The 15,587-nt window shown below is 41.8% G+C and overlaps 2 protein-coding genes across 2 annotated transcripts; one reads left to right on the forward strand and one right to left on the reverse strand.

Moving 5' to 3' along the window:
* Positions 1 to 53: 53 nt before the first annotated feature.
* Positions 54 to 3,560, reverse strand: LOC121532675 (lymphocyte expansion molecule). Its single transcript, XM_045205756.1, has 10 exons — positions 2,611 to 3,560; positions 2,401 to 2,488; positions 1,967 to 2,140; positions 1,768 to 1,888; positions 1,636 to 1,715; positions 1,193 to 1,336; positions 907 to 1,080; positions 616 to 747; positions 405 to 535; positions 54 to 273 (listed from the first exon to the last, which is right to left on the reverse strand). The coding sequence occupies exons 1-10, from the start codon at positions 2,658 to 2,660 to the stop codon at positions 180 to 182; spliced, it is 1,188 nt and encodes a 395-aa protein (XP_045061691.1). The 5' UTR covers positions 2,661 to 3,560; the 3' UTR covers positions 54 to 179.
* A 7,969-nt stretch (positions 3,561 to 11,529) lies between these two features.
* cltrn (collectrin, amino acid transport regulator) lies at positions 11,530 to 14,195 on the forward strand. The gene is made up of 7 exons (XM_041838456.2): positions 11,530 to 11,654; positions 11,845 to 11,922; positions 12,567 to 12,625; positions 12,786 to 12,871; positions 13,316 to 13,432; positions 13,564 to 13,758; positions 13,850 to 14,195. Exons 2-7 carry the CDS (start codon positions 11,850 to 11,852, stop codon positions 13,980 to 13,982), a joined length of 663 nt encoding a protein of 220 aa, XP_041694390.1. The 5' UTR covers positions 11,530 to 11,654; positions 11,845 to 11,849; the 3' UTR covers positions 13,983 to 14,195.
* Positions 14,196 to 15,587: the final 1,392 nt, after the last annotated feature.

Genomic DNA, 15,587 nt, shown 5'->3' on the forward strand with positions numbered 1-15,587 from the left:
TTTGTCAACAGCAAATCTCTACTACTTTCTACCAAACATAAAGACATCTCATGTTGATCAATATTGATTTTAATATAGTTGAAAAACTAAACTTGAAATCTGATGGTTTGTAACATGTATCCGGAGTCTTTGTTGCATGCTGCTTCAATGTGTGTGTGTGTTTGTGTGTGTGTGTGTGTCTAAGCTGATTTCATCAAAGTGTTCCTTCCCGGCGGCACCGGCACCAGGAAACTCCGTCTGTCCACCGGAACATTTATCGCACGCAACCTCTCCCTGAAACACACACAGAGCAATACACACACACGACACACAACACAACACCCACTGTATACTGTTAGTAAATGAGACATTTCTGTAATTTCAGGTGAGGTATCACTGTATGTGTGCATGTGTGTGTGTCTTACTGTGTGTGTTTGTCTCTGTCTGGTTTGTGAAGATATCTCTGTGTCCGGGAACTGAAGGAGGAGGTGTGGCCATTGTTAGTCTTACTCCACCCCTTTTCTGCAATGTCATAACGACCAGGACCAACCATGCTCTGATTGGAAGAGAGGATGTTAGAGTTCAGGGGACGGGGTTAGAGGTCAGAGTTAGAGGTGAAGGTTAGGCTTAACTCACATAATTTCCATTCTGCACTCTCTCTGTCCTGCGGCTGGCACGGGGGGCAGAGGATAGGAAGGGGGGATGGGTGTGACTCTCTGGACGGGACTGTGGAGGGACGGCCTCATACCACCCTGGCCCTGGGAACGTCTGAGGGGAGAGGGATGGAGAGGAGAAAAATAGAGGGAGAAGAGAAGGATATTATATTTTTTCTTCCACCTTTTGGGGCAGGGGTTGGATGTTAAAGGTTAGCTAGAACGGTTGGAAAGCATTGGGGCAGGGTTAGGGGTCAGAGGTTAGGGTACTCACAGCAGGTCGAGGGCATTGGGACGGGGTGCTGTGGTAGATTCTCTCTGTTGGAACAACTGGGTACTGATCCAACATTCCAAACACACCGTGTTTCCGCTTTTCACGACGACACATCTCCTCTCCAAAGCCCACACACACACTAGGGTACTCCCCTGGAGTCAGGTTTACACACTTCTACACATGTACACACACATACACACACACACACACGCAATCAGTTGGTGGTGGTCCCTCACAGTTTTATGTGTTCTGAGGTGGGTGTGATGTGGGAGTGTGTGTGTGTTACCGGGGTAGCGAAGTATCCAGCGGTGATGGGTTTGTCTCGTGGTCCAGTGAAGAGGTCATATGCGCCTCTCCTGCTGCTGCCGCTGGCCAACAACGCCTCTGTGCTGCTCTTTAGAGTATAGGTACAGGGACTCAGCCCACAGTCCTACACAGACACACACACACAGTTAGTTGTAGTATAGTGAGTTTTATAAACTGGGTGGTTCAAGCCCTGAATGCTGATTGGCTGACAGCCGTGGTATATCAGACCGTATAACATGGGTATGACAAAACATTTATTTGTACTGCTCTAGTAATTAGCAATAAGGCACTCTGCATTGCATCGTGCATAAGAACATCACTTAGCCGTGGTATATTGGCCATATACCACACCCCCTTGTGCCTTTTTGCTTAAGTAACCTATACCTTGTTGTTTTCAGTTGTAGTGTTGTGTGTGTGTCGTACCGTACTGTTGCCTTCTGGGAAGCGTTGCAGCGAGGAGCTGAGGTGCATGCTGAGGATAACATATTGTGTCCTCCTGCCCTCTAGTGGTGCACTGTGGTACCTCTCTGTGTTGTGTGTTGTGTGTTGTGGTACCTGTGCTTTTCTGAACCGCTCTTTCCCTGCTGTCACACACTCCTCTTATACTGCCTGGTTTCTTCTGCAGCTCCTCTATAAAGTCTGCTGTTCTGTAGGTTCCTGGACCCACTTTAGTTTTCTATGGGACAGACAGACAGATAGACAGAGGTTAGGGGTCAGTTGTGTGTGCATGTGCGTGCATGTGTGTGTGACCCACCAGGAAGCGTTTGTTTTCCCAGGCCTCCCTGTAGAGGAGGTGAGGTATGGCTGCCAGCCTGGCGGTCTCCTGGGCCCTCTGCCACCCTGGCCCTTTGGCCCGCTCTGCCACCGACCGTTCACTGAAGTCCCCACGGCCTGCAGCATCATACGACCCCGGGCCCAGCCGCCTCTCCTGACATAAACAACACACATATCCTTATAAGGGAAAACTAAAACAAAACTTAAGTGCCATGTTTGTTATGATTTTGAAGCATAGAGAGAGAGTTTGAGAGAGATAGAGTTATTTCACTTTTGTTTATTATCTATTTCACTTGCTTTGGCAATGTAAACATATGTTTCCCATGCCAATAAATCCCTTTGAATTGAATTGAATTGAGAGCGAGAAAGAGAGAGAGAGCGAGAGAGAGAGATGTTGGGAGTTACAAGTCATACCAGGTCATTGGTCATCTTTTTGCAGTAGGGGATCTCTGTGTAGGTACCTACTATCTTATTGGCTGGATGGACCGCTGACACATCAAACCTGCACACGCACATTGCAGTAAGACATCAAGCCGGCAATGTTACCGATAACAACATCCATATTGTTTTCATTATTAATCTCAATGATTCGCCATGTCCCTTGGGCGCTTGTCAATGTCTTACCTCGACGTCTGTGTTCCAAACGGGGCTCCTTTGAACTTTTTTTCAGCCATCGTTTATTTTAGCCTCCCCTGACACAAGAAATGAGACCTGTGTTTTTGACAGAGACGTGGCTATGGCAACAGTGACGTATACATCCCATAATGTATTGTTGATGGTAGTTCCCAGCAACGCGAATTCTATCTTTATTCTGTTTTTATACCGCGGAACTCTGGCAGGCAGGGTTGCCATGTCCGCAATTTGCCGCCAAATTGGGCTACTTTGAAAACGATGTCGCGGTTAAACTGTATTGATCGCGGGTTGCGGGTTTTTGGGCTATTTCTAAATTGCACTGGGCCGCCATGGCATTTTTCTTAAAATATATATATTTCACTGTGACCTGCTGCCGCTTACTATCGGGGGTAAAAAAGTATGTTGAGACTGAGCGCTGCAGCAGGCAGCTGAGTCACGTGAGTGAGTGGAGACAGAGCAGCAGGCGCGCACGTCATGACAACTTTTACCAGTTGTAGCTAGGCTATTTAGATTGTCATTATGGAGACAACTATTTAAAACGCTTTTTCAATAAAACATATTAACGCACTAGTACTGACGCGCATCAAGAAATAAGAAGACAACGCACAGGGAAAACGACTTTAGGCGCTCTAGAGCGCATTAGATAAAGTTGATCTGAGGTGGTTTAAACTGCATTCTATTGTCGACTTTACTTATGGAAAAATACATCAAGCGAAGGGTTTTACGCATGCTCAGTTCTTGGGTCTCGAGTGCTGCGCAAGTGGACATTTTAAATGGAAATTATGGAACTCCCTTGCGTGCTTCTGATATGGGGAAAAGTACACAATGAAACTGACATTGAATGTGGAGAGGTGAAGAGTGATACATCTGTTGACGATATCACTGGAGTCGTTGCAAATCAATTTGTGCCACTTGTTTAGCCTACCTGGAGCTGGCAAACTTCAGTTTATTGCTGTTGTTGCCTTGTGTTATTATGCAATTATTAACGGCCATGTTTAGTTAATGAAATTGGAAGTTATCAATTGTGATCATGGTCACAGTTCTATCAGCTGTTAGAATGCATTAGATTGAATGTAACAGTCAATCAGATTAGGCTACAGGTAAAAATAAAAAATAAACATTGGCTGTTGACAAGCATAGGCCTATTCAGTTCATATCCATATTATGACTATATGATTCAGTGATTGAAATTAAGACCCCATCCTCAGTAGCCTATTCCAGCAGGCTATTGGGCAACATAAGCACTTCTTACCAAAAAATCGCCTCGCTATTCATGTTAAATAAATTAGTTTGTCAATATGAACCAAGCAAGCTGCTAAATCGTTCATCTAACATCTTGCCTAGGCTACTGTAGGCTATCAGGGGCTTTAGGCTACCTGCAATTAGCATAACTAAACCAAGTTGAATTACAATCATAAATCCAGATTTTAGTAGGCCTAGCCTATGCCTATTGAAATGACAAGTCAATCTCGCAAATAGGCCATTTAGAACGGGTTGTAGTCTTAACATCTGGCACATAATAACAGCACAATCACCAGAAAATAGTCTAACATTATTTTGAAGTTCGTCCAAGTGCTTCTTGCGCAGAGATTTCGAGATCCTTTCATCCCACAAACTGTCCTGTTGTATTTATCTATAGTTATGCACATGCGCATAAGGGATTTATTTACAATCATAGCAGTCAAACGAGTTAAATTAACATCCATTGATGGAACATGATCTGGCGAGTTGAATCAGCGAATTATCTTTTCTTTTGCGACATATTCAAATTCCTTTTTTAGTCACGTTAGCTCGCAAGAATTAGACCTATTATTTTTTATGGAAAACCGAATTTTGCTTCTTACGTCATTACAATTGACGTTAATATTCCTTATTAATTTCCTCGATAACGTTAAAGAAAAAGGGGTTCATTGGCTAAATGTGGCAACTCCCCTTGCTGTCGCAAAGAAAATGTGTGTGGGCTGTTTTTAGGGTTTGTGGGCGGGTTTTGAGTAGTCATTGGGAGAGAAGTTCTATTTAATCCTGGCAACCCTGCTGGTAGGGCGGTTCCGGGCTGTTAGTTCACTGACGTACGATATCAGCTTCTTGACATCGTCATCATGATGCTGGAGATAATAAACAGGAAAATAGCCTACAAAGAACTCTCGTCATACAAAGTTGTATACCAGTAAATTATATATCAACCCTATGGAAAATCCCTAGTTAGTTGCAGTAGCGGTGCGTGGGTAAAATCACTGGGGAAGCCAAGCCAGAATAAAAAGCCATATTACAACCAATGTGTTGTGATAATTGCGTTGTTTGCTCTATAACCTGTTAGTTCATATGCCTTGCGACCGTGTTATATAGGCCTAAGGTCGAGACAATAAGAAGACATAGTGGCAGAATAATTCACACCTTTGTTTCATAACAAAACCAGAGAGCAACCTCTGTTGGGTGAAGTCCACGAAGCATATTGCATGTAACAAACAGTTACATGACATACAGCACTGTCAAGCAAGTTACTGTTTCCGACATTTTCAGACCACTAAACAACTATTGATTTAGAACCATGGAGAGTACCACAAGTTTCAAAGAAAACAGGAGCTGCCTCCACTATTCCAGCACCATTTCAACTTCAACATTTCAACATCATCAAATCACCTATGCGTAGTCTAATACAGTGACAACTAAAATATACCAAAAACAATTTAGTCCAATCAACTTAAGCTAAATATGATGTGGCTGTCCATGGTTCTGATTTGTGTGTGTGTGCGCGCGTGTGTGCATGTGTGTTCGTGCAAGTAGAAAAAACATGTTGACTCAACCTACTTGTAGAGAAATGCCAATGCCATCCTCCTCTCGTTCATGTTGACAAAATGGTCTATCACTGTGTCATACAGTACACGCTTTTCTTTTATGTTGTGCTGCTACCTGGCTAAAATGCTTGTTGGCTAGCCTAACTTAATTTCATGGGCACCGTTAGCTAGTTAACATTAGCCTTCTACATCTAGCTACAGTTGAAGTCGGAAGTTTACATACACTTAGGTTGGAGTCATTAAAACTTGTTTTTCAACCACTCCACAAATTTCTTGTTAACAAACTATAGTTTTGCCAAGTCGGTTAGGACATCTACTTTGTGCATGACACAAGTAATTTTTCCAACAATTGTTTACAGACAGATTATTTCACTTATAATTCACTGTATCGCAATTCCAGTAGGTCAGAAGTTTACATACACTAAGTTGACTGTGCCTTTAAACAGCTTGGAAAATTCCAGAAAATGATGTCATAGCTTTAGAAGCTTCTGATAGGCTAATTGACATCATTTGAGTCAATTGGAGGTGTACCTGTGGATGTATTTCAAGGCCTACCTTCAAACTCAGCGCCTCTTTGCTTGACATCATGGGAAAATGAACAGAAATCAGCCAAGACCTCCGAAAAATTTTTGTAGACCTCCACAAGTCTGGTTCATCCTTGGGAGCAATTTCCAAACACCTGAAGGTACCACGTTCATCTGTAGAAACAATAGTACGCAAGTATAAACACCATGGGACCACGCAGCTGTCATACCGCTCAGGAAGGAGATGCATTCTGTCTCCTAGAGATTAACGTACTTCGGTGCGAAAAGTGCAAATCAATCCCAGAACAACAGCAAAGGACCATGTGAAGATGCTGGAGGAAACAGGTACAAAAGTATCTATATCCACAGTAAAACAAGTCCTATATCGACATAACCTGAAAGGCCGCTCAGCAAGGAAGAAGCCACTGCTCCAAAACCACCATAAAACAGCCAGACTACGGTTTGCAACTGCACATGGGGACAAAGATCATACTTTTTGGACAAATGTCCTCTGGTCTGATGAAACAAAAATAGAACTGTATGGCCATAATGACCATCGTTATGTTTGGAGGATAAAGGGGGACGCTTGCAAGCCGAAGAACACCATCCCAACCGTGATGCACGAGGGTGGCAGCATCATGCTGTGGGGGTGCTTTGCTGCAGCAGGGACTGGTGCACTTCACAAAATAGATGGCATCACGAGGAAGGAAAATTATGTGGATATTGAAGCAACATCTCAAGACATCAGTCAGGAAGTTAAAGCTTGGTCGCAAATGGGTCTTCCAAATGGACAATGACCCCAAGCATTCTTCCAAAGTTGTGGAAAATGGCTGAAGGAAAACAAAGTCAAGGTATTGGAGTGGCAATCACAAAGCCCTGACCTTAATCCTATAGACAATTTGTGGGCAGAACTGAAAAAGCGTGTGCGAGAAAGGAGGCCTACAAACCTGACTCAGTTACACCAGCTCTGTCAGGAGGAATGGGCCAAAATTCACCCAACTTATTGTGGGAAGCTTGTGGAAGGCTACCCAAAACGTTTGACCCAAGTTAAACAATTTAAAGGCAATGCTACCAAATTCGCCTCTTGCGAATTGAATGAAAATTATGAAACACAGAGAGACGAAATATAAATTATTTCATATGTTTTCGGGGAAGCCTGGCTTCCCTTGGCATCCACGAATACACGCCACTGGTTAGTTGAGCATGCATGGGCTACAGACGTAATATACCTCAGTGGCTACAGAGCATGAAGTCTATTCTACATTTACATTTACATTTTAGTCATTTAGCAGACGCTCTTATCCAGAGCGACTTACAGTTAGTGAGTGCATAAATTTTCATACTGGCCCCCCGTGGGAAACGAACCCTCAACCCTGGCGTTGCAAGCGCCATGCTCTACCAACTGAGCTACAGGGGACAATTGTCCTGCAGGGACACCTCATTACCCAATTTCAACCTGCAAAATGCACATCAACCCTAGTTTTATGTTCAAGAGAGGAGTTCAACCAGCAATATATCTTTCAATAAAATGATTTCAGTATAATTTCTGATGGGTGTTTCCTGTATGGCGAAATACCCTATCATTTTATGAGAGCAAAAGATCATTTACTGATAATGTGTTATTGTATGTCTTGTATTCATGAGCTAACAAGGAAGCTTCACCCTGAGGTTGTATTACATTTAAGACGCTTCTGCATTTTCTTCTTCCTAAATAGATTTGCAATCAGTTCCTTCTAATTGAAGCTAATTTGGTGTTTATAGCCAGCAATCAGCTGGAAGAGTAGAGCTGCTCTCCACAGGCAGACCAAGTGTAATGTGTGAACCCATGTTTCTCATGAACGATCAATGATTGAATTTGAACCTAAGATGTGCTTGACAAAAACCTTCACTGGTGAAAAATTAACCACATTATAGGTAATGTATCCAGGGCAGTGTGAATGGTTAATCATTACAGTTTGCCTGAATTGTAAAAGTGTAATGTTACATTAGGTCTACCCTCATCTTTGTTGTGTTACCTTAGTACTGTAGAAGCTGATGTGACACTGATGTGCGTCCCAAATGGCACCCTATTCCCTATAGGGCTCTGGTCAAAAGTAGTGCACTATGTATGGAATAGAATGCCATATGGGACACAATCACTGATACTCATAATAAAGGTATTATTAACTATTAACACCCAAAAGAGAAGAGTCAGCTATCTTCTTTGACCTCAGTGTGACCTATGGTGGAGCATTAGGCTGAAGGTGTCAGCTCCCCTGGTTGGGAGAGTACTAATAATATGTGGTGCTACAAACCTACAAGTGGGTTGTTACAAGGATGTACTGTATTATCAATTATTGTCAATTATATTTTTTTGTTTGGCCAAATACCCCTTAGGCTACAACCTTGTTGAACAGTTGCGCAACTGACTAGGGATCCCCCTTTCCCTTTCCCTTAAATGGACACAAAGAAAAACATATTACAGTTGAAGTCGGAAGTTTACATACACTTAGGTTGAACGTACAGTGCCTTGCAAAAGTTTTCATCCCCCTTGACATTTTTCCTATTTTGTTGCATTACAACCTGTAATTGAAATTGATTTTTATTTGGATTTCATGTAATGGACATACACAAAATAGTCCAAATTGGTGAAGTGAAATGAAAAAAATAACTTGTTTCAAAAAATTCAAAAAAATTAATAACAGAAAAGTGGTGCGTGCATTTGTATTCACCCCCTTTTCTATGAAGCCCCTAAATAAGATCTGGTGCAACCAATTACCTTCAGAAGTCACATAATATAGTTAAATAAAGTCCACCTGTGTGCAATCTAAGTGTCACATGATCTGTCACATGATCTCAGTATATATACACCTGTTCTGAAAGGCCCCAGAGTCTGCAACACCACTATGCAAGGGGCACCACCAAGCAAGCGGCACCATGAAGACCAAGGAGCTCTCCAAACAGGTCAGGGACAAAGTTGTGGAGAAGTACAGATCAGGGTTGGGTTATAAAAAAAATATTCGAAACTTTGAACGGAGCACCATTAAATCAATTATTAAAAAATGGAAAGAATATGGCACCACAACAAACCTGCCAAGAGAGGGCCGCCCACCAAAATTCACGGACCAGGCAAGGAGGGCATTAAACAAAAAAGGCAACAAAGAGACCAAAGATAACCCTGAAGGATCTGTAAAGCTCCACAGCAGAGATTGGAGTATCTGTCCATAGGACCTCTTTAAGCCGTACACTCCACAGAGCTGGGCTTTATGGAAGAGTGGCCAGAAAAAAGCCATTACTTGAAGAAAAAAAAGAAGCAAACACGTTTGGTGTTCACCAAAAGGCATGTGGGAGACTCCCCAAACATATGGAAGAAGGTACTCTGGTCAGATGAGACCAAAATTGAGCTTTTTGGCCATCAAGGAAAATGCTATGTCTGGCGCAAACCCAACACCTCTCATCACCCCGAGAACACCATCCCCACAGTGAAGCATGGTGGTGGCAGCATCATGCTGTGGGGATGTTTTTCATCGGCAGGGACTGGGAAACTGGTCAGAATTGAAGGAATGATGGATGGCAGTAAATACAGGGAAATTCTTGAGGGAAACCTGTTTCAGTCTTCCAGAGATTTGAGACTTGGACGGAGGTTCACCTTCCAGCAGGACAATGACCCTAAGCATACTGCTAAAGCAACACTTGAGTGGTTTAAGGGGAAACATTTACATTTCTTGGAATGGCCTAGTCAAAGCCCAGACCTCAATCCAATTGAGAATCTGTGGTATGACTTAAAGATTGCTATACACCAGCGGATCCCATCCAACTTGAATGAGCTGGAGCAGTTTTGCCTTGAAGAATGGGAGATACCCCAAGAGACTTGCAACTGTAATTGCTGCAAAAGGTGGATCTACAAAGTATTGACTCAAGTTGCATGCTCAAGTTCTGTTTTTTTTGTCTTATTTCTTGTTTGTTTCACACAAAAAAATATTTTGCATCTTCAAAGTGGTAGGCATGTTGTGTAAATCAAATGATACAAACTCCCCCAAAATCCATTTTAATTCCAGGTTGTAAGGCAACAAAATAGGAAAAATGCCAAAGGGGGTGAATACTTTCGAAAGCCACTGTACTTCGGTGCGAAAAGTGCAAATCAATCCCAGAACAACACCAAATGACCTTGTGAAGATGCTGGAGGAAACAGGTACAAAAGTATCTATATCCACAGTAAAACGAGTCCTATATCGACAAAACCTGAAAGGCTGCTCAGCAAGGAAGAAGCCACTGCTCCAAAACCGCCATAAAAAAGCCAGACTACGGTTTGCAACTGCACATGGAGACAAAGATCGTACTTTTTGGAGAAATGTCCTCTGGTCTGGTAAAACAAAAGTAGAACTGTTTGTCCATAATGACCATCTTTATGTTTGGAGGAAAAAGGGGGACGCTTGCAAGCTGAAGAACACCATCCCAACCGTGAAGCACGGGGGTGGCAGCATCATGCTGTGGGGGTGCTTTGCTGCAGGAGGGACTGGTGCACTTTACAAAATAGATGGCATCATGAGGAAGGAAAATTATGTGGATATATTGAAGCAACATCTCAAGACATCAGTCAGGAAGTTAAAGCTTGGTCGCAAATGGTCTTCCAAATGGACAATGACCCCAAGCATACTTCCAAAGTTGTGGCAAAATGGCTTAAGGACAACAAAGTCAAGGTATTGAAGTGGCCATCACAAAGCCCTGACCTCAATCCTATAAAAAATGTGTGGGCAGAACTGAAAAAGCGTGTGTGAGCAAGGAGGCCTACAAACCTGACTCAGTTACACCAGCTCTGTCTGGAGGAATGGGCCAAGATTCACCCAACTTATTGTGGGAAGCTTGTGGAAGGCTACCCGAAACGTTTGACCCAAGTTAAACAATTTAAAGGCAATGCTACTAAATACTAATTGAGTGTATGTAAACTTCTGACCCACTGGGAATGTGGTGAAAGAAATAAAAACTGAAATAAATCATTCTGTCTACTATTATTCTGACATTTCACATTCTTAGAATAAAGTTGTGATCCTAACTGACCTAAGACAGGGAATTTTTATTATGATTAAATGTCAGGAATTGTGAAAAACTGAGTTTAAATGTATTTGGCTAAGGTGTATGTAAACTTCCGACTTCAACTGTATGTAATGATAGCCAGAAGTTGCTACTGGAATTGAAAAGCTGCTAGGAAGGCAAACAGAAAGGTGGTGTATATACAGACATAGGATCTTAATTTGATCACTCTGTTGTCACTGAGTATTTTCCTGTGTCGCATGATTTACATAAAGTCACTGAAAACCTGCACTAATACAAGGTTATATTAACAGTATTGCACTTTTCATGTAGCCTAATTTTGGCCAGCTAATAGCCTAACCACTGATCAAGCAACATTACATCAGCGGAAAAGTGTGAATGGACTAAACGTTAAAATCCTGTTGCTGCATGATTATTTTGCTGCGACAATACTGGTCATATTAAGATCCCATCTGTACAGTAAAGCAGGCCCACTGGGTAAACAAAAGCAGACTGGGTCTGTGTGTTTATCTTCCCGAGGTCTGCCTCCCTCTCACATTATCAAACCTCTTCCACTTCTCTGAGGCTTGGACAAACAGTGCTTTCACTGCTGCGCACGCATTGCTGTTCTCATATCCTTCTGCTCTCTGGGCAGGCTATCTGTACTGTTGATGACAACTTTTATAGGGCTGTTACACTTTTAAAGGTGGGCAGTGAGGGTTGTAGCTAGCAGCTGTGTGTGTCATAGTTTAACCAATAAACCCTGGTAGTGGCAACCCCAAGGTCTGTTTGATTCCATTGTTGGCCTGCTCCTTCTCCTTTAATGTCTGACCACTGGGACTTTGACTGAGCCAGCAGCACAGCAGACTCTTTCTTAGTTGTGTTCTTATCCTCAGAGGGGATGTTGGTGTGGATCCTGTTTCTGCTCTGCCAGGTGGGGGCACCTGCCCTGGCACAAGACCTCTGCCAGCCCGGTGAGTAGCTAGGCGTATATAAGACGCTCACATCCTCATAGTTTGAATTACTTGTTAATTACTTGGTGTTTGGTTTTAATTATTTAGTTTGTAAGTGTTACAATTTGTACAATTCCAGCTTCTTATTTCTTCCCTGAATGTTTGTTTCAGCTAATTTGCCAATAGTTTAATGTAGGGAGAAAGACTGTTTAATATGTCAGCTGATCAGAGTTGTCTTGAGGAAGAAGGTACTGGTTCTGAGTGTTTTCATGACTTCAAATGGTCTACATGATGTTGTTATCTTGTCATTGCATTGAATTGGCTAGTTTATCAGCAGCGAGTGCCTGAGTGGGCAGAGGGCGAACACGCAGTAAATATTCAAATACTGTATGGTTTGTGGTACAGATAGTTCTTTATCAGGACAGTATGAAGGACACTTTGTGAGACTAGATGAGCAGGGTGTCCTATTTACTGTTTGTTTCATTGTTGTCATGTTTTTTTGTTATTGTACTGTTTGTATCATCCTATGTGACACAAGTCAACATCTTTGTGACTTAAAAAACCTTGTTATTGTATGCTAATGTTTCATGATGAGTCTAAAAAATTGAGCATACAATGTTTGAGGTTGGGGAGAGAGATAAAAAAAAGTGTTATTCTCTCTGTAGATGATCCAAATGGCTACAAAGTGCGCATCAGCATCAAAACTGCTTTGGGAGAGGATGCTGTGAGTACTATGCTTACCAAAGATACAGCAGATTATTAAATTAAATCAGTGGTATGCTCTAAAATACAGAAGGGGTCCTATCGATCAAGAGCTTTGAAATGCTATTCAAATGTGTTTGAATATTGTGATGGGTGATGAGATTATACTTTTTTGTCTGCAGTATGAATGGAATGAGAGTGAAATGTTCTTTTTCCGAGCTACTATGGCCTTTGCCATGAGGAGGCACTTCCAAATGGAAACATACAAGTAAGAATATCTACAGTGCCTGAAAAACATGTCTGACACATTATTTAATCAGTCGCTGTTTAAACTCAACACAAAGCACATGCTACAGTACATCAGCATATAGTACATTATCAATTGGGTGGTTCAAGCCCTGAATGCTGATTGGCTGACAGCCATGGTATATCAGACCTTATACCACGGGTATGACAAAACATTTATTTTTACTGCTCTAATTAAGTTGGTAACCAGTTTATAATAGCAATAAGGCACCTTGGGGGTTTGTTGTATATGGCCAATATACCACACCCCCTCAGGCCTTATTGCTTAAGTATAATGTTTTTCCAGCATTCCTGTGAGCATTTTTTATGACTTCTGTTTAAGTCAATAGAATTGTCTTCCTGGTGTGTTGTGTAATGCCGTCAACATGGCATTTCTGGCATTATGATGTTTGTGGGACTTTTCCAGTGTCGACAACATTATCCTGTGTGTTCAGACTTCGAGGGTGTCCTTCTGGTTTGTGGTGACATCACCAGACAACGCCACCATGCTTATTCCTAAGGCAGATGTGGAGAAAGCTGTGAGGTAATTCGCTGAATTCGCTAAACACAAGGCAAGCGGTATTTAGACAGATTCAAGTACAGTTTGAGATCAGAGACCTGTAAAAGGTGAGATGTACTATCTGGACCTAAATTAACCCCTTCTATATCCAACAGGATGTCAAGGCATCGCATCAACAATGCCTTCCTCCTGTCAGATAGGACCCTGGAGTTTCTGGGCATCCACCCCACGCTGGCAGCGCCAGTCAACCCTGACACCCCTCCCTGGCTCATCGTGTTTGGAGTGGTCATAGGGGCTGTGTGTGCTGGAATCATCACCCTGCTCGTATCCTCTCTGCTTCAAAAGAGACAGTGAGTCCACCCTTTGACAATACTTCAGTCTCTCTGTTCATAATGATGTGTTTGGTTATTGAACTTGTGTTGATGGTTCATCCTGATCTAGGAAAGAGAAAGGGATGACGGAGGATGGGCAGGATGAAGAGGACAGGCAGGTGAAAGGAGTGGAGAATGGCATCAACCTGGATGGCACCTACAACAGAGGATTCACAGATGATGATCGCTTCACAAAGCTGTAAAGGCTTTTCCGGTACAATGCTGCCAAGTAAGCACTCCAAAGAGACTTTTATGCACGTGTCTACAGTTTAAAACTGCAGCAGCTATGAGATTTTGTAAAACAGACTCTATCCACTAGTTAAATAAGTGAAAAGAACAGTAAGACACTTCCCACTGGGCACAGACGTCAGTTCAACTAAGGTGAATTCAATGTGAAATCAACAAAAAATATCACCATGACATTGGATTTAGGTTACAAGTTTGGTGGAGGAAAAAAAAAAAAAATCCCTTATGTTGATGACTTTTTGCAAATCCAATCAGTTTTCCACATTGATTCAATGTCATCACATTTACTTTTTTTGTTGAAATTATGTGGAAAAAACGTTGATTCAAGCAGTTTTTGCCCAGTGGGTTCAATCCAATTGTAATTGTATAAAAATGTGTATTGCATATTTTTTTATACTCAATGAATGAATACACATTATCTCAGTGGCAGTTTATAAATCAGAGATAAATCATGCACAAGATTACAGGTTGGGTTTCCTTTTTACTTACTTTTTGTGGTAGGCTATATAGCAAATATAGTACTTTTTAGTTCTGTTTTATCCATGGCTTTAATTAAGCATTTCTGCAAACCAAGTAGGTGACAATGGTCTATAATTGTAATATATATTTAATATTGTCAAAACTGTGAAATTATAGAAAGAATCCAGAAGCATGTTCATTTATAAATCATGAGTGCTTCTTCTCAGTGATCACAAATCTGAAAACAATCCAAATGTAGCAACCGTGGCACAGATCAATAAATGTTTTTGAGAGGGAGGAAAAACAACATGATAATTGATTTAACTAAGAAATGCATCTAGTTAAGTGTTAACCGACTATTAACGTTTTTTACTGCTTGTTTTGCACAATGTGAATCACTGGAGAAGAACGCCTTAACAGATGGGTTTAAACTTTAAACAGGTTTTTAGAATGTATGTCCTAGTAGTTTGAAATAATGGGCATTTTGATATTACTGTATATTGTTAAATTATGGAAAGAATATACAGTGGGGAGAACAAGTATTTGATACACTGCCGATTTTGCAGGTTTTCCTACTTACAAAGCATCTAGAGGTCTGTCATTTTTATCATAGGTACACTTCAACTGTGAGAGACGGAATCTAAAACAAAAATCCAGAAAATCACATTGTATGATTTTTAAGTAATTAATTTGCATTTTATTGCATGACATAAGTATTTGATACATCAGAAAAGCAGAACTTAATATTTGGTACAGAAACCTTTGTTTGCAATTACAGAGATCATATGTTTCCTGTAGGTCTTGACCAGGTTTGCACACACTGCAGCAGGGATTTTGGCCCACTCCTCCATACAGACCTTCTCCAGATCCTTCAGGTTTCGGGGCTGTCGCTGGGCAATACGGACTTTCAGCTCCCTCCAAAGATTTTCTATTGGGTTCAGGTCTGGAGACTGGCTAGGCCACTCCAGGACCTTGAGATGCTTCTTACGGAGCCACTCCTTAGTTGCCCTGGCTGTGTGTTTTCGGGTCATTGTCATGCTGGAAGACCCAACCACGACCCATCTTCAATGCTCTTACTGAGGGAAGGAGGTTGTTGGCCAAGA

This window comes from Coregonus clupeaformis, chromosome 20 (genome assembly GCF_020615455.1).
Source record: "Coregonus clupeaformis isolate EN_2021a chromosome 20, ASM2061545v1, whole genome shotgun sequence".
Lineage (NCBI taxonomy): Eukaryota > Metazoa > Chordata > Actinopteri > Salmoniformes > Salmonidae > Coregonus > Coregonus clupeaformis.

Excerpts from the sequence above, each read along its gene's own strand:
- cltrn (XM_041838456.2), top strand. The coding sequence starts at position 11,850 with ATGTTGGTGTGGATCCTGTTTCTGCTCTGCCAGGTGGGGGCACCTGCC. Across the intron at positions 11,923-12,566 it reads ACAAGACCTCTGCCAGCCCG|ATGATCCAAATGGCTACAAA; the intron begins GTGAGTAGCTAG and ends TTCTCTCTGTAG. Across the intron at positions 13,759-13,849 it reads TCTCTGCTTCAAAAGAGACA|GAAAGAGAAAGGGATGACGG; the intron begins GTGAGTCCACCC and ends ATCCTGATCTAG.
- LOC121532675 (XM_045205756.1), bottom strand. The coding sequence starts at position 2,660 with ATGGCTGAAAAAAAGTTCAAAGGAGCCCCGTTTGGAACACAGACGTCG. Across the intron at positions 2,489-2,610 it reads TTTGGAACACAGACGTCGAG|GTTTGATGTGTCAGCGGTCC; the intron begins GTAAGACATTGA and ends GTGCGTGTGCAG. Across the intron at positions 1,716-1,767 it reads AGCGGTTCAGAAAAGCACAG|AGGGCAGGAGGACACAATAT; the intron begins GTACCACAACAC and ends GTGCACCACTAG.